Genomic DNA, 17,968 nt, shown 5'->3' with positions numbered 1-17,968 from the left:
GCCCAAGGATCAGAGGTGTAGCTCACCTTCCAGGCACCATCCCAACCCACAAGCTCGTCTTGGGTGCCAAAGTGGGAGGCTCCTCAGTGCTGTCCCCTGCAGGCACATGGGGGGAGGACCCTTGCCTGCTTCTTTCTCAATGGTCTCCTTTGGTTTTGAATGTGTGGTGCCTGTGGCCTTTGGCCTATCTTTTCCAGTTCCTGGCTCTGAAACTTTCTCTTCCTTGCACTTCTTCCAAGTAAAATAACCAAGCACAGAGGTTCTGTACCCCATCCTTTGTTTTGCTTTGTTGCTTTTCAGTTTTGTTTTATTTGAGATGTGGTCTTACTAAATAGTCCAGGCTGGCCTTGAACTCTTAATCCTCCTTCCCCATTCTCCCAAGTGCTAGGTTACAGGCATGCACCACCATGCTTGGCTTCTGTGTGCCATCTTGCTCCATAAATAAATGCCTTTGGGTTTTTTGTCTGGTGGGTTAGGTAGCTCGTCACCCTGCTAACCTCATTATGAACTTGTCTTGAACGAATCCACTGGAGCTATGAGACATGGAGGGTCCGCGAGCATCAGGCAGCACAAGAGCGCTGCGTTGAAGGCCACGGCTCAAGGTGTTCCTCTTCCTCTTCCTTTCAAGTTTTGTGAGTTTCTCGCATAGAACACTCAGAGCTCCGAAATCCTCCCAAGATGTAGTCTGTGTGGTCACGTGGTTTTTAGCCATGCTGTATTGGCCACCCCAGCCCTGACTCATGTAGGAAAGCTCATCCACACTAGGATTTGCCAGACAGCAGATGAGGTTCTCTATCAGTTGATGCCTGGAGTTCGGGCAGAATTTCCTTCTAAAAGCGGTGACTTTCCCTAGCTGTTGATGACAGAGCCTCGGAACTACTGGTCAGGTGCGACTTTGGAGGAGAGATGTGCTCCAACACACTCTCCGACCCTGGTCGTATGTTTCTCCACTGCCGGGCTCAGCCCAGATCCAGCAGCATTTACCTGCACTGTAAGCCACCGAATGGAGAAGGCAAGGATTCTCTAAGTCCTAGTCTGTTTGGTGGCATTGGGTTCATTGGCATGTGAAGGTCCAGTGCTGTCTTTAGAGATGGCATGTGAGTCTTCAGCTGTAGCACTAGTCCAGACAATTCAGTAAGATGTAAAAATCAATCAGTCAAACAAACAAACAAAAAACGAGGAAAGACTCCTTGGCTTTGGGATGGCCATTCCTTCCCAATTAAGGTTTGTGTAAAACTCCAGCCACCCACAGTAAGGCCTCTGACCGCCACTGGAACACTTCTTGCCAGAAGTCAGCCAATGAGTGGGAGGGTTTCTTGGGAGAACATAATGAACCTGGCTCTTCCATGGTAGAACTGTTACCTTCTATGGATGTCATTGGCCTGGTGATGTCAGCTTCTTCACGTGAGTTCATCTTTTCCTCACACTCCAGAGGGCTAAGTGTAGCCTGAGGCCTAGCCTCTCTCTCCATCATCCATGGAGATACTGCCCTTGGGGTTCTCTGCTGGCTTTCCTTGATGAAGCTGAGGCAGCACCCAGGGTCTGCGGCTGAGAAGCAGCAAGTCTTAGCCTTTCCTCCTGGTGAGACAGCTGTTCTCATGAGCATATCTGGGACCTAGGTTGAGTAGCTGGAGATAGTTGCTGCTGGTGTCTTTTTCTCACTGGCTGAAAATTGCTGTGGAGGTTTCCCCTTACCCAGGAGACCAGAGTGAGAAGGAACAGCCGACGCTGTGCCTTCTTCCCAGACAACGGTCGCCTGGCCATGGCTTCTGCCAGCTTCTCTCTAGTCCCACACTACCAGACTTAGCGTCAGCTGCCCAGTCTTAAATCTAGCAAGTTTTACAAGAGGAAGTATTAAGCCATTGTGTATTCATAAACTCACTTGGCCCTGCCAACAGTCCACCGTAGTGTTTCCTTCAGGAAGGATCAAAAAAAACTGGGCAGAAAGATAAGGTGGTCACAGCCTAGAGCCAACTCTGACTTTTTCTGATGAACTTTACTGCTTAGAAAGACAAAGCAATAACCAGAGGAGACTCCAATTCTGGGGCACCAGTCCATCTGGGAGCTGTATGTGGGATTCTCTGACCCAGCCCTCCCTTACCCTGGTACCCTATCCCCACCTCTCTGTCTTCCCACCAAGTTTTCTTATGCTTTGACCCAACCTGTTTTGTAACCACTTAACCCCTCAGGAGCACATGAAGTCTGTGGTTTAACCTGCAAATGCAAATGTACAACAAAAAAATCTTGGCCCCTAGCTTGTAGCAGTAAAATCTCACTGTCTAAAATCGAACACCCCCCCCCACACACACACACACCTCTCCGTAGCTTCAATCAATACTGAGTCCTGTCCCCAGCTGCTCTCCCTGGCTCCACCTCCCAACACATGTTTCTCAGAGAAAGGATCCAGGCTTTCTCCTTCAAACATAAATCCAGAGAAAGGGTGGGTTTAAAAGAACACAGAGGAAAAACAAGGTTTGAAAGCCAGCCGTGGTGATACACACCTATAATTCTAGCACTGGGGGAATCTAGGACAGGAAGGTTGCCAGCCAGGATTAAGAAGTGAAATCCTATCTCAAAACAAAACAAACCCAAAACCAAAACAGAGAAAAAGAAAAAACAACCCACAAAAATAAACCTTAAGAAAAATTTTGTTTTTATGTGTGTGAATTTCCTGCGTGTACACATTTGTATTGTGTGTGCGGTGCCCTCAGAGTCTAGATTAGGGTTTTGGGACCCCTGGAACTGGAGTTACAGATGGTTTTGAGCCAACCTGTGGATGCTGAGAGCCAAACCCAGGCTGTCTGTGGAGTAGGCCAGTGCTTTTTAGTCACCGAGTCGCTTTCAAATAAACCTTCTAAAGCATTGAGACGGTGGGAGGCCATGAATCCCTTGGGTGAAGTTATAATCATGGGGGCCCATTTTTTTTTACAGGTTATGAATTTCGCATTTTTCTTTTAAAGGAAGGAAGGAAGGAAAGGTCTCACTTGTTTCAGTGACCTCAAAAGTCAATAGGAACGGAGACTGAGAGGCTGTGTGGGAAGGACAGACAGAATGCCTGAGATCTCAAATGCCATGTGAGGGTCGAGGTGCGTTTTGCATAAAGGAAATTTGGAGAGTTCCCAAGTCTAAGACAGTCTCTGACCTAGTAGGGATCATACGGTGGCTCAGCACCTCGGAGAATGCACTCAGCTCTTTGGGTGGCAGCGTGAAGGGCCACAGACAAGCCCCGTGGGCTTGAAAGCTCCAGGCTTAGCCAGGCATCTGCTTTCATCTCAGTAAGTGTTTGCATCATAAATACACTTGTGTGAATGAATGGACTGCCGAGTTGCCAAAATCCAGTTGGTTTGGTTGGGGAGGAGTTCGGTCAGCCCAGGGTAGCCTGATTGTTACAGGGTTTGGAGTATGCCTGCACCCCAGACAGATTCCTAGACTTTTTTTTTCTTTTGAAATTCAAGAATTTGTCTATAGGAATAGTTAGCCACAGACAATTAACCTGTATCTTTCCATCCTTCCCAGACTTTTCCTCTTGCTCTAGCAAAGAGAGCTATGTAAAGCATCCCTGGGGAGCTGTGGTCAGAAGGTAGGGTCCACAGTGAAGGGTGCACCTGCCTTCTGCCCTTGGGACTGGCCCCGAAGATGCTGCCTGTATTGCTGACTTTTGTGCTGATAGCGTGAGCCAAAGATTCAGGAAACCATTACTCCCTCCCAAGCACTGTTGGTCCAGGTTGTTAAACCTGGAGGCAAGACGGTGTTCAGAGTGTACCCCTGGAAGGCTGACCGGTTTCATCGTCTTTGGGCCTGGGATGTAGTTAACAGACTTAATGTATTCTTAATGATATGGTGGAGGACTGCCTGTCTTGTGCCTGAAAGTTGCAAAATGGTTGGAGACAAAAGCAAAATGTTATTTTGTGGTACGAGGCTTATTTTGTCTATTTTGTGCCTAGCTATAGCTTTATACAGAGGATCTTTGTATACAAAGAAAAAAAGAAGAAGAAGCTGTACAAATGTGCGCTCTTATTTATTGATTATTGTAAATGAAGACATAAGTGGATATTTGCATAATTTATATCTGTGGGAAACTCCCTGGACTATTTGTTACTTGTCTGTTTTCTATCATGGAACATTGGGCCTGGTGCTATGACGACTGACCTTGTAAAATCACGTGTATTCTTAAGAAAAATTTTCAATATAAATTTCATGAACTGATCACCTCTCAGCTAACTTGTGTGTGTGTGTGTGTGAGCTCTCCAACCAGAAATGACACTTTCCTTCCTTTCCTAAAAGTAGTACTTCACCATCTGCCTTCACAGGGAACAGCTCTTTCTGGGCCATGTCCACTTGTCTTGAGTCTTTTTGAGCAAAGTTCCAAGAAGAAATGACAACAGTTATGTCACACACACACCCCTATCCCCGGGTATCTGCAGAAGGTTGGTTCTTGAACTTCTGGGAAACACCACAATCCTTGAATACACAGGTTGAAAATAAGTGGTGTGACATTTGCATGTAAGCTATCCATGTCCTTCTTCTACTTAAATCACATGAGATTACTCATGGTCCTTGCTATGACATGTGTGTTTATGTAAACAACTGTCATATTGTTCAGGGAATAATGGCTGGAAGATAGTCTGGTCATGCTGTTAGCAGTACAAATTCAGGTAGGTGTGTGTGTGTGTGTGTGTGTGTGTGTGTACATTTGTTTAATCCCATTGGTAAAGACCTCAGATTTGGAACCCTAGACACAAGGGGACTGGCACAGTGGTAAGCTCTGTGTGTCAGAGGTAGAGTGCTGGACCTTCATTCTTTCCTCACACCACCATTTTAAACCAGCTTTATGATCTCTAGTCAGCTGTAATAGTTTGCCAATGTGGTAGTGTGTGTGCCTTTATTCCCAGCACTCAGGAGGCAGAGGCAGGCAGATCTCTGAGAGTTCAGGGCCAACCTGGTCTACTTAGTAAGTTGATCTATCTCAAAAGCAGTAAGAACAAGAATAGCCTGGTTTTCTAGAACACAGGGCCTGAGTCCAGGCCTGTATGTTAAGGTTCCATTTTCAGCCAAAGGGTGGCAAGAGGCAACAGGGAGGGGAGACGGGAAGCAGATAAAAAAGTGTGAATAGTATGTGCTGCACACCTGGTGATCTCTACACACTCAAGGTACACACTCAAGGCAGTCCATCTCTCCTTCCACCATCCTGTCCTCTTTGTATTTTTAATATTTGTTTTTAAGTTTCTTTTTTTTTACATTTATTGATGTAGGGGGGGTGAAGTTAGCATGTGTGCGAGCACACGCACATGCACACACAGGCACAGAGTGAAAGAAAGAAAAACAAAGGCAGAGAGAACAGAGAGAAGAGGTCAGAGGTCAACTTATGGAGGCAATTCTCTTCCCACCATGTGGTTCTGGGAATCAAACTCCGGGGCTCAGACTCAGCAACAAGAACTTTAACTGCTGAAGTTTCTCTTCAGCCCCACGTGTTAAATCTTTCTAACTCAGGCGCCATGACTCTCCCCAGCCTCCTCAATGTTGCACAGAGCCTGCTCCCTGTCTATCTGGAAAAGGGGAGAAATCACAACAACCCCATGGGGCTGTGTTAAGGAGAGGGATGGGTGGGAAATAAACCTTAGACAATCCTGCATGTGGGGATGCCAGAGCCAGGATCCAGCTCTGACTTGTCTCCCACTGTCTCTGGGGTCACATTTATACTCCTTCATCCCAGGTCCTTGCACATGTTTGCTGTATCCAAACATCCTTTCACCTGTGCCAGCTTCAGGAAAACATTCTTTCACATGTCTGCTTTAGCAAGACACCCTTACACCTGTGTGCCCCAGCAAGCCAGCATTTGATATAACTAACCTTTCAAAGAAACTAGAAGTTTCCACTTCACACCATGGTCAGGGCAACCCCTAGAGGAAAAAAGTATATTTGGTGCTTACAGTTCAGAGGGTGAGTCCATGGCCTTCATGGTAGTGAGCATGACCTCGGGTAGCCAAGGCACTGAAGCGATAGCTGAGAACTCACATCCTGACTTGATCCACAAGCACGGGACAGGGAGAGCTCAAAGCCCACAACTCCCAGTGACACACTTTCTCCAACAGAGCCATATACCTCATGATCCTTGCCAAACATTTCCACCATCTGAACACCAAGCGTTCAAGCACATGAGCCTATGGGGCTGTGGTCATTCAAACCACCACAAGGTGGAGGTTTTATTTTTACTTGCCGTCTCAACAGAGTCAGCCTTTGTTCTGCGTCTAGCTGGACAGCTCTGTTGCTGTGACCTGAAGTCTGGGCATCATAGGAGAGACCATGTGATAGGGCACAGCGGTTTAGTTCACGGTGGATAAGAGGCTGAGAGATGGGAGGAGGGGCAGGGCACAGACATTCCTCACAGGCACCGCCCCAGTGACCTACTTCCTCCAGTGAGGCCCCGCCTCCTGACATTTCCACCCCTCCTAGTAATATCATCAATTATGACCAATAGATTAGTCAGAATCCTCAGCATCCCATCGAATTCCAAAAGCCACCTCTGTGATCACTGTCTGGGGACCATGCTTTCAGTACGTGAACTCTTGGAGGAACGGATACTTCAACCATAATAAGATGTGCGGTTTGGGACAGCAGTGAGTATCTTGAGTGGCTCTTGCCTCGGTTCTCATGGTCAGGGGTTGGGCAAGCTGTGGTAGCTGGTTCCCTCAGCACACAGGTCTTCTGGTTGGGTTTTGGTGACAGAGGTCAGAAGGAAGGAACGTCTACCTTCCCTCAGATGGTGTACATTGAGGGTCTGGGGAGGGGACAGAAACATAAGGGTATACCTACCATGTGTTGGGCATTCTCCCAGGTGCCACTGTGTCCTCCCACAAGAGGCAAAGATTGAAGAAACCAAGCAGTGGAAATGGAGCAGAACTGGAGGGAAACTGAGGATCCAGGAATTTCCTGGCACATTCATGTGCTCCCAGAGCCCGTTCAGGTGGCCCCCAAACAATGTGACCCGAGGGGTTGAGGCTGATCCTGGGAAGGCCTCATAGATACTCCCATGGTGAAAGCTGGCCACTAGGTGCAAATCTGAAGTTCTGTTCTCCCGAGAGAAGGGGCCACAGGAGCTCCCGCTGTCCCAGCTCAGGTCGGCTCTGAATTTCAGAGGCGTCTGACCGACTTCAGCTTTCCCAAGCCCAGACTTGTGACAGCCCCACTGTGTGAATGAAAACGAGCTGTGTGACAGTGACTCGGGAGTCAGTAAAATGGCACTATCCTGTCTGTCCTCAATAAAGCTCCTTTCCCCTGGAGCTCACCCCTTCCCCCACCCACGAGTCTTCCTTCCTGGATTTTACTGTGCCGCTGCCATAACAGATCAGGGAAACATCCCTGGTGGCCTTGGGTTCCCTAGACTGACAGCAGCTTTTCTCCTGTGCCAACCTCTAGTCTCTAACGTGGCATAGCACAAAAAGGCTGCAAGAAGTTAGCTGGGAAGCCACAGACCTGCAGTTTCAGAACCCTTGTGTCGGGTCATCCTGTCTGACTGGGCTGAAGAATGGCTTATCTGTGGTGACCAGAGAAAGCCCTAGAGTTTGAGGTGTGTGGGGGGTGTGCATGTGTGGGGAAATAGTGTTTACACTGTATGTGTTGTGTTGTACGTAGTTGTTTGCTTAAACTGTCTTCTCTGTCCCCGGAGACTGTGGGAAGATTCCAGATAAGCATGTGAGGAGATATCCATCATCATCTGAAGAGAGAGCGTACCTGGGAGCCCGAGCTGGATCTGGGTCCATCTGGATGAAAAAGTTCTCCAAATGGATAGGAGCCTATGGAACCATTTTCATTCAAACCATATTGTGAACAGCCACAAAGCACTTGACCTATTGCTCCTTCGGGGCCATGTCCTCCCCATTCCCGGTACCACATATATAGGACAATGTATTCAGGGCTCCTGTTTGAGGTATTTGGATCAGTTCTGTCTGGTACCCTGATGATGGTGGAAGATGCCATCCTACTGAAGCTAGACAAAAATCTGTGTGCTTGGAAGCCTTGGTATCAGCATCTCTCCCAGGATGAAAGGATTCTTCAAGGATTGAGTAAACCTACTGTGTAGGGCTGTGGCCAGAAGAAGGCTCACATTGGTTTAAAGAAATGAGGAGGCCCAACAAGGTGGGCCAAGGCCTCTTTGGTTTTTGTATGTAGGCTTTATTTATTTATTGATTGATTGATTGCATATTAGGTACTGTGATGGTTAATCCTGTCACTTGGTTCTTGAATTAACTAACCCCTGGGCGGGTCTGTGATGGTATTATCTGGAAGGACAGACAAGTGGTAATGATCCTCCCCTGGAGTGGAGAGCAGTGAACCAGGCTCTGCTCCTTAGTGGTGAGGGCCTCTACCCTTTAGTGGAACCTCTGCCATCAAGACATCCTAAAGCTACATCATTGACCAGGAATGGTTTTGAAAGGATGGAAGGGTGTGGAACATCTGTTCAAACACTCAATTGATGTTTTTGTTAAAGTCATCAAAGGGATTTCAACAACTGGGGCCAGACCAATTAGCTGTCTTAGAGTTCTGCAGAGGACAGAACTGTTAGGATGAATATCGAGAGAATATCTTGTGTATTGTATGGATGGATCACCTGCCAATTAAAGAAACTATGGCCTATAGGAAAAGCCAGAATAGAAGGTGGGACATCCAGGAGGCATAAAAAATTCTAGGATAGATCCAAGTGTGGGTGATTCGCCCAAGGAAGATGTAACAAGACAGAGGAACATATGGTACCTGGGTTTAGGTAACCAGCTACATGGCAGAATATAGACTAGAGTAAATGGGTTTTTATAAATATGGTCTATTCGGAGCTGCTCAGTCCATGAGTCTGGATGCTGCAGAAGTCCTGATTTGGCTCTGAAGTCTGGGAGAATTCCTGAGGAGCCCCTGGTCTTCAGACTATGTTAGAAGGCTAAGGAGCTGATGTCAGGAAATGGTGGCACACACAGGCTGTGGTGATTTGGAATTGCTTAGATTCTAACAGTAGTTTGGGGAGAACTAACCGTTTTGCAGTGTTGAGTCGCTGCTGCATATGGTGCACCTCAGTTTATTTCACCCTCACTTTCTTTCATCAATGTTTTCTAATTTCATAGAGGTCTTGCATTTGTTAGATTTATTTTAAAGTATGTTTTCAAGCTCTGGTTGCTTGGACAAAAACAAACTGATTTTTGCGTCCACACTGCAGTGACCATCAAACTTCTAAGGGTGTTGAGTTTGCTGTCTTCCAGAAAACAATCAATTCTTCGGTGGATGCCAGGCCCTGCTTCTAATCCTGCTCATTTATGACGTTATCTGCTTGGTAGAAGCATCTGATGCAAGGCTTTCACAGATGTCAATTATAAGGTTGTTGCTCAGCAACCAATGACAAATTGGTATTCCTATAAATTCATGAGAGCAGCTCCCTGAACATAGAGATATGTATAAAGGTGATACAAGGTATGGAAAGGGGGACATGAACATTCCATGTTGTCTCAAGAAATGCATGTTTGACCAAGCCAGTTCAGTCAGTCAATGAGTTCTCCAGGGAAGGAGTGAGGAATAAAAAGTAAAAGGACAATTATACAACACTGTAGCATGACCTCAGCCAGTTCTGAGGCGGAGACGGGTTTGTTTTCTTCCCGAGTCTGCTTTTATACCATTTTAATTACGTGTAGATAATAAGGTCGGTTAGTTCTAGGTTAAGGAACAATCCAGGTAACAAACACTGATAGTCAAGGATCCACAAGGCAATAAACTAAGTTCCTTGATCACCATTTCTAGAGGCTTATCAAGATGACCAAGATATCTGAGCCTACTTCCCTGTCCTAGCCCAAAGTCAAATTCTTGCCTGAAGCCTAATTCTTTGTCCTGGCCCAATGTCAAATTCCTGCCAAGTTTCTAGAAGTGGCCCCAAAAGCTCTCTACATACCTTACTCTCCATGAACCTCCCTGTGGCTCTGTCTGGAAGCCTTCATGGCCTTTTACATTTTTATGGAGGCTTCAGCTCATAGCACTCTTTCTGTAGCAAAGCTGACCCCTGGTTAAGCTGGGGTGAGCAGGATTGTGGACCAACATGTACATTCTTGGCAGACAAGCTGTGTCCAAAGCTTCCTCTGGATAGACCTTGGCTGTGGAGGAGTGTGGTTGACATCTATATGCAGGTGAGGGCAGGCACAAGATAAGGCAAGCCCTGTGATTGGACAGTGAAAAAAGTAAGGCAGGCACATAATTTTCGGGAAGGCTGGAGAGATAGAAGGGAGAAGAAAAGATGGAGGGGGAAGAGGATGATCCACCTCCATGTGACTTTAAATAGCCACAGGTAGCTATGAGTAACTTATAAGGGATGGATTATTACAGGACAATTTGTCTTATCTAGATGGGCAGTTTGTATCAATATCAATTGGCTCTGAGTTTATTGTGGATGTTTTGTGGAGTGAGAATTTACTGATATAAATATAATTGATAAGTTGCAAAGCTTCTAGAGTTTTGATTTTGTGGGGTTACGGGGAATTGTGACAGTGATCACGGGGGTCAGATGCTGGGAATGTGAGCTGAGTTCAAAGCCGAGAGACTGCCAGGGGCAGAAATTAGCTAAGAGAGCTACCACTGCCAAGGACAGAAAGTAGGAAGGGGTAGCCTGGCATGGTCCATGGAACCCTTTACTGTTTTCTAATATTTACCCCTACAGAGGAGAGCTTTTGGGACCACTTCTAGAAACTTGGCAGGAATTTGGCCAGGAAATGGAAGTAAGCTCAGACAGGAATCTGATTTTGGGCTAAAACAAAGAAGTAGACTTCAGGCAAGAATTTGACTTTGGGCTAGGATGAGGAAGTAGGCTCAGATATCTTGGTCGTCTTGAACAGCCTCTAGAAAGTGATCAAGGAACTTTGTTTATTGCCTTGTTGTTCCTTGACTATTTGTGTTTATTGCCTGGCTTGTTCCTTAACCTAGAACTGACCTTAATACTTGCAAGTAATTAAAATGGTATAAAAGCAGACTGGGAAAAACCAAACCCGTCTCAGAACTGGCTGAGGTCATGCTACAGTGTTGTCTAATTGTCCTTTTTCTTTTTAATCCTTCCTCCCTCCGTGGAGGACCTGTTGACTGACTGAGCTGGCTCTGTCACTTGACCCTTGACCTGCATAGTCTCTAAAACAGTACAGTGTTTTCTTTGATAGACTATACTCAGAGACACTAGGAAACCAGTCATGTTAACACACAAGCATGAAACAGTGTGTGGTGCCCCTCCCACCCCCATCTTGGGCTATGACTGTTTGCTGCCCATCCAGCTGCTGGCCAAAGCAGACACTGTTCAGCTGGAACTTTGGCCATGAGGCATCACCATCTGTGCTCTGTCCACACTGCGTAATAATGAAGACTGAGTTCTGAACACACTCTGCCACTCTCTGAAGGAACACTTTCTTCTGAACCCCGCCATAGCTACACTTCTAACTTGAAACTTAGAAACTTCTGTTGATAAGATACACTTCTAACTTGAAACTTAGAAACTTATGTTGACAAGATGGAGGCCATGACTCCAGTGGGATGTGTCTGTGATCTGGGTGTGACAGCATCTGCTGGATCACTCTCTTGCAAAGTTACTTTTCAAAGAATCCATAGAGAGATACTTTGAATCTGAGTTAAGTTCTCTCATTCCTAGTTCAATCCTTATCCACCAGATTTACTAAATATAATTACCAAGTAGATCATTGCCCCGACACAACTTCTAAACTTATTCTGTGGTAAGGAAGAGCTTTCTCTCCTCCTCAGTTATTATTTTTGGATCAGTGTGGAGTCATGAATTTCTGAGGGAAAAATCAAAGTTAGCTCACAGGAAATGCACTGTGCAGGGTATTGTACCATTGCTTAATGTGGCTTGAAATACCTGCTCTGAGATTCCTGGAAATCCAAACAAAATGTGGAATCTTGCTCTTCCACGATTTTAGATTCCCAGATTGAAAACAAACCAAGAAGTGGAGCATGAACAGATTGACCACTGGGCTGGAGAAGCCCCAAGCTGAGATAGTCTACATGTGGCTGGTAAATGGGCAATTGTGTAGGCATCTGGGGCGCGGGGTGGAAATCATTGGGGGTCATGCCTCACCCTATATACTGGATCAATTCTTACTGTACCAATGCTGAAGTACGAAAGACTCCCAGCCAGCACATCCGTAACAGAGAGCTGGTGAATCATGGCAAGCCTGGGGGCTCCTCAACATGCTGTAAACATCTGTTCTATATGTGTGTGTATCATATAAAAGCAAGATATCACAAATGCACATGCCACGCTGCCTGCAGCTTTTGTAAATGAAGAAGATAGAGGGTAAGTAAGTATCTTGGCTTGCTGTGAAGGCAAGTTTGAAGAATGAACAAGGGATGATGGTTTGCTCTTCCAGGCACAAGAATGGGTATAGAGGAGAGACTTTTTTTTTTTTTGACTGTTTATCTTTCATTGATGCTTATCAGGATCCTGAAAAAATCAAAGATTATTATGAGTCAATTCTCAAAACCTCCAAACTGAGCAGGGCGTATAGAAATCACTAGCTGAGCATGCATGAGTCTCTGAGCTCAATGACCAGCAGTCCTGAATTCACATTTCAGAAAGATTAGTCCCAAACGTTGATTCCTGCTGAAAGAGGGTGGGGATAAATATATATGAGGACTAGAAGGCTGAACTGTGGGGAAGAAAATGGTACATTTTTATGTTATTGGTTGGTGAGGGTCTTTCCAGAGGCAACTGGTGTGAGATGAGTAGGCCATGGCATATATATCACACATGTATTATATATAACTATATACATTATAATCTCTAGCATGATATATATGATGATATCATATATAATACATATATGTTTATATGTATTATAATATATGCATGTGCCAGGGCTTTCACATGTAGCTCAGGCTGGCCTTGATCTGTGATTTTGCTATCTCAACCTTCTCCCCCTACAGGGATGGTCCAAACTCATTTTTTTTTTTTTTTTTTTAAAGACAGAGCCAGTGGTGGTGACATAAGAGGCAGTTGGATTTTTAAGAGTTCAAGGCCAGCTCGGTGTACAGAGGGAGTTCCAGGACAGCCAGGGCCACACAGAGAAACATTGTTTTGAAAAACAAAACAAAACAGATGGACCATATTGCCTCCAAATTAAAGATAAAGAAATTAAAAACATCTGCTAGTGGACAAGCCCAGTTGGTCTTTTAAAAAATATCTTTGTTTTTGTGTGTGTGTTGTGTGTGTGTGGGGAATCAGATAAGAAGATAACTTTGAAGGGTCAGTTCTGAGCCAACCTTTATCTGGGTCCCGGGATTTGAACTTAGGTTTTTAGGCTTGCAGTCGAAGCTCTTAGCGATTGAACCATCTTGCTGGCTTTGAGCTGGTCCTGAGCAACTCTGGAAGGACAACAGGAGGAAACATCAGTTTTATCCACCCACAATTCTGCTGTCACTTCTGCTGTCACTGTCCCTCATCACCGCCCTACAGTTTTACCAGATTCCATTTTGCTTTATTTATAAAGAACCGCTTTCAAAAACCCTGCACATCTTCACCGAGGAGCCTCGATGTGACCAGCCCAAAACATCTTCTTTCCTAATTTACCCATGGTTGGAGGTCAAGCGAATTCATCACCAAAATCTGAGCACATCAGCTCGGAAGACAGCATTAAGATTCAAGCCTCGGATGTTCACGTCCTAGCTGCAGTTATTGGAGCTTAATCCAGTTTCTTCTTTAAAATGGGAATCGTGTGAGGCGTACAGGTCTATGAGCTTTAAATTCAACACTACTCAATGGAGCTTAAAAGTTTCCAGTGCTCACACAGTGGTTCTCAAACCTGTTTGTTGGTCTCGACGGTTTAAGGGAGGCTCAAACCACCCTTTCCTGGGGTCACCTAAGACCACTGGAAAACAGATATTCACATTGCAACAGTAGCAACTTGTAGTTATGAAGTAGAACGGAAATGATTTTAAGGCTGGGAGAGGGGTCACCAAAACTTGAGGAATTGCATTAAGGATCCCAGTATTAGAAATGTTGAGAACCACTGCATTTAGAGGAATAAATGGGGCTGGAGAGCCGCTCAGAGGTTAGGAGCCTCCTGTTGAGAAATCATGAGGATCCTAGCCGCATGCCACGCATTTCACACACACAGACACAGAAATAAACCGATGAACATATCTTAATTTTTATAAAACGCCGGGTATGGTGGCACACACCCTTAAACACAACAACTGGGAGGCAGAGGCAGTCGGATCTCTGAGTTCGAGGCCAGCCTGGTCTACATGGGCCAGCCCTGCGTTCGAAATAATAGTAATAAAAAAATGAACCGAATGACTCTAGTATTTATTCTAATAAACAAACCACTTCATCTTATTAAAGATTAGCCTTAATTCAGAGAGGTAACAACTACTGCGTGGGACTGGTGGCCATCCTGTTGGACACAGTTCAGATGGACAGCTAAGTGCTTCCAGGGGCGGAGAGAAGCCCGCGACTAGAACCGTCCATCCCTCACCTGGAGTACAACACTCTATCCTGGAGTCTTTTCCAAGATGCCTACATGGAGGTGGGAGAGGGTCCTACACTAAGATGGTTTTCTTTAAGTCGGTCTCTTTACTCTTCTGAACTCAGCAAGTAGATGCAGCAGAAAGCTCAGCCTTCTAAAACCAAGTCTGCACGCCGAGGGCATTTTCTGGTCTTTTAAGTTGGTTTTGAGGGCTGGCCAAAGGGCCCAATTCTGAGGACCCAAAGAGCGGTGCAGTGGGGCGTGCGGATGGGGGCGATGGGTCTACGAGGGTGCCATCATCGAGGAGGGCGAGTCGCGGGAGCCGGGAGGGTACTCTAGATCAAGCCCGGACAGCATGGCCCCGGCGGCGGGTACAGGACTCCAGCCGGCTAACTGCGTTACAGAGCTCGGTCTTCGCTTTGGGCCGCAGACGGCGCCTCGGCCGGAGTCTGTTGTCTCCCAGCTCCTGAGTGGCTGGAGGGCCGGGATTAACCTTTCACCTCCGCGCTCCGTCCAATCACAGGACGGCTTTCATGCGGCCGCGGGGCGAGCAAGCGAGGGGGCGCGGAGCGGCGGCGCGACGCCGGTGGGATTCTCCAAGCCGCTGTGCGCCGTCGCCGCGGGCCGAGCGCGGGCTGCGGACGAGCAGGGCGCTGCGCAGTCTCCGCAGGCGCGGGCGGGAGGGGTCGGGGCGCGGCGCGGTGCTGCGCGGGCGGCTCCGGGCCCAGGTGAATGGAGTAACCTGACAGCGGGAACGAGGCGACGGCGAGCGGCAGGAAATGGCGGCGGCGGCGGCGGCGCCGGGCGGCACCGGGAGGCCTGGGCTGTGACGCGCGCGCCGGAGCGGGGTCCGATGGTTCTGGAAGGCCTGCGGCGCCCAGTGCTGCAGGTGAGGCGGGCTCCCGCTGGGCCGCTTTGTGTCCGGGCCCGGGGGACCACAATGCCCGGCCCGCCTCTTGCGCGAGGCCCGCGCGGGCGCCGGGAGCAGGCCGCAACGCCGAGCCCGGGCAGATGACGGTCCACGCGGGCCTCTCCACACCCCCGCTCTGGGAGGAGCGGGCTTTGACAGGTCCCGTTCCTCGTTCGAAGCCCGGCAGAAGACAGGAGGTACCCACGCGGGCCGGCGTCCCGGGTGCGACCCGGGCCTGCCGAATGGCGCGGGACCCCTGGATGCTTCAGAGGATCAGGAGGGGGACAAGGCCTCGGCGAGGTGCGGGCTGGAGCCCTGGGAAGGATTGTTGTGTGTTTATTGGCAGGTGACCAAGGCTGGCCCTAGCGGGTAGGTGGCCCAGGCCATCTTTTGTGCCCCTCCCCTTTTAGCTTGCTGTGCCTGGACCTTGCGAAGAAGGGTCTTTTCTTAAGGGGCTTTCGTTTGGTCAAATAGGTGTGCATTTCAAGCTAGCACACCAGATTGGTGTGGATTGCCTAGCAGAGCTGAGCTGCCCTTGTGACTTTGCCTGCAGGACAGCGCCAATGTCCTGAAGACTTGCCCAAATGGATGGATGACTGGGAGTCTGTGAACTGTAGTCCTTGTTTTTATGAGTAGAGTTGTGTGGTTAAAGGGTTAGTTACCAATATATAATGTCCTAAGTATTATGATGTGCAAATGTTGAAAGACGTCATGTGTTGAAAGAGACTTGGGAGTTCCCTCCTGCCGGAGTTTCCGAATCTTTGCAGTCTTGTCAGTTTTCTGAGGAACTGCACTGTTAAGTCAGTAGAAAAGGATGCAATTTAAGAGTTAAGCAACTTGGGAGATGTTTTTTTCGAACCTGCTGTGAAATAGCATCACTGAGTTGGAAATTCACTGGTATAAACATTAAGTTTTCTAGGTAAAATGTTTCATTGTAACCAAGGACCCAGAATTTTACTAAAAGTCGAATTCTGAGTGAGGCTTGTAGCAAACAGTAGTTTGGACATTTTTGGAAATACCTTTTTTGATACCTTTGGAGACTGATCTCTGGAATACTCTGTTTTCGATTTTTAGGCTACCTGTGTAACATGCAGTGTGAAATATAAACAGTGCACGTGTTCACGGATAGAGTGTATTTTATAGAACTGTCAGCTCCAAGGGTTGCTTTTAATGGTCACTATAGTAGCCTAAGTTTGTGAATTTACTCCAATATATGAGGCTGTTGGCTTTAACTGGGTGATAAAAAGACCTTGCAACTCTATTAGTAATGTAGTTGTCTTTATGCCCCATGCTGAGCACTGCATTATGGCAGTGTTTCTGGGCAGGAGCTGTCTAGCTAGGCTGTTTGTCTGTTGTTGAGCTTTCTTGTTTTGGTTTTAGAAAATATTTTGGTGTAGTTCATTTCTGTCTGTCTTGAACTCTGGAAGTTTCTGCCTTGGCTTCTTGGGTACTGGGATTACAGGCACTCACCACCAGACCTGACATGGTTCTGATTTGAGAGTGGTTTTGTGATGGTCTGCATGCCTAGGTGTAGCTCTGCCTTTTAGGGAGGATAACGTTTATAGCACCGTGTCACAGCCTTTCTTAGTGTTTGATAAGTCTGATGCTGGGAGCTGGTGATGTCATTTGAGAAGGTGGGTGTGCTCTTTAAGAATTTCCTCTCTGCAGCCTACACAGGCTTATCTATTGCAGGGAAGGAGGACATTTGCTAAATCTCATCAGTCTGTGCCTAGACGTGTCAGGCTCTTTTCACAGAGTCTCATTGAATTCTCAGTGTGTTCATGTCTCGTCCTCCTTCCTGGATTAACACATGAGTGAAGTGAGACTCTGATGATTGCTTTGGACTGTGAGTCTACCTGAGCCTCGACTGGATCATGATTTGGTTTCAGAATGCCTGCCTGCTCCTCAAAGTGTGCTGTCCCAGTAGATTTTAAGCAGACTTCACAAAGTGGGATCCACTGAGAGAGGCAGGTGGCCTCTGCCTGTCGAAATGTTTACAGTTGTTTGAGAATGTGACCAGATGCGCATGATTGCAGCTTCAGGCATTAATGTGCAGTTGTGTTTGTATTCAGGTTTGAGGTATCACACTCTTCTCCAGACTTCCTCACTGGGACACTGATCCACATTCCGCCCTTCACTCTTAAGCACCAGTTTCCTCTTTACCTTGTCCTTGAGTTTGGCTATGCTAGAACCTCATGTAAGGGTAGTCACTGAGGATGTGTCCTTTGCTGGTTTACTAACACCTGGCAGAGCACCTGAAACTCTTGTATGTGCAGATGTGGTGTGACGACAGTTTTTAACCTTAAGATGTGTGAAAAGACCAGTTATAGTAGACACTTCTTTTAATTTTGAGGTTTTGATTCTCTTTTCTGTCCCAGTCCGCCGTGTGGTCACAAGGTGAAGCCAGTGATGCCTTACATCATGCTTTGTTGTCCAGCCAGAAAGTGTGATGTGCTAAGTATGCCGTTCCGTTCTGTATTTTCAACTTAGAAGTGGGTTTCCAGGGCCACTGATAGAGGAGGAGTGTCTCTGTTTGCCTTGTTCTGCTTTTCCAGCTGTCTGTGGATGG

The 17,968-nt window shown here is 47.0% G+C and overlaps 1 protein-coding gene across 4 annotated transcripts in view; it reads left to right on the top strand.

Moving 5' to 3' along the window:
• Positions 1-15,111: 15,111 nt before the first annotated feature.
• DICER1 (dicer 1, ribonuclease III) overlaps positions 15,112-17,968 on the top strand; it is a gene marked incomplete at its 3' end in the record, with an annotated part of 61,274 nt that continues 58,417 nt past the window's right edge. For all 4 annotated transcript variants that reach the window (XM_080933913.1, XM_080933912.1, XM_080933911.1 and 1 more), the window contains exon 1: positions 15,112-15,378. In XM_080933913.1, the coding sequence (XP_080790039.1) occupies positions 15,343-15,378 (36 nt within the window). In that variant the 5' untranslated portion in view covers positions 15,112-15,342. The remainder of the gene's footprint in view (positions 15,379-17,968) is intronic.

The sequence above is a fragment of the Micromys minutus genome (genome assembly GCF_963924665.1).
Source record: "Micromys minutus genome assembly, chromosome: 1".
Taxonomy (NCBI): Eukaryota; Metazoa; Chordata; class Mammalia; order Rodentia; family Muridae; genus Micromys; species Micromys minutus.
This window is presented reverse-complemented; position numbering and strand designations above follow the sequence as displayed.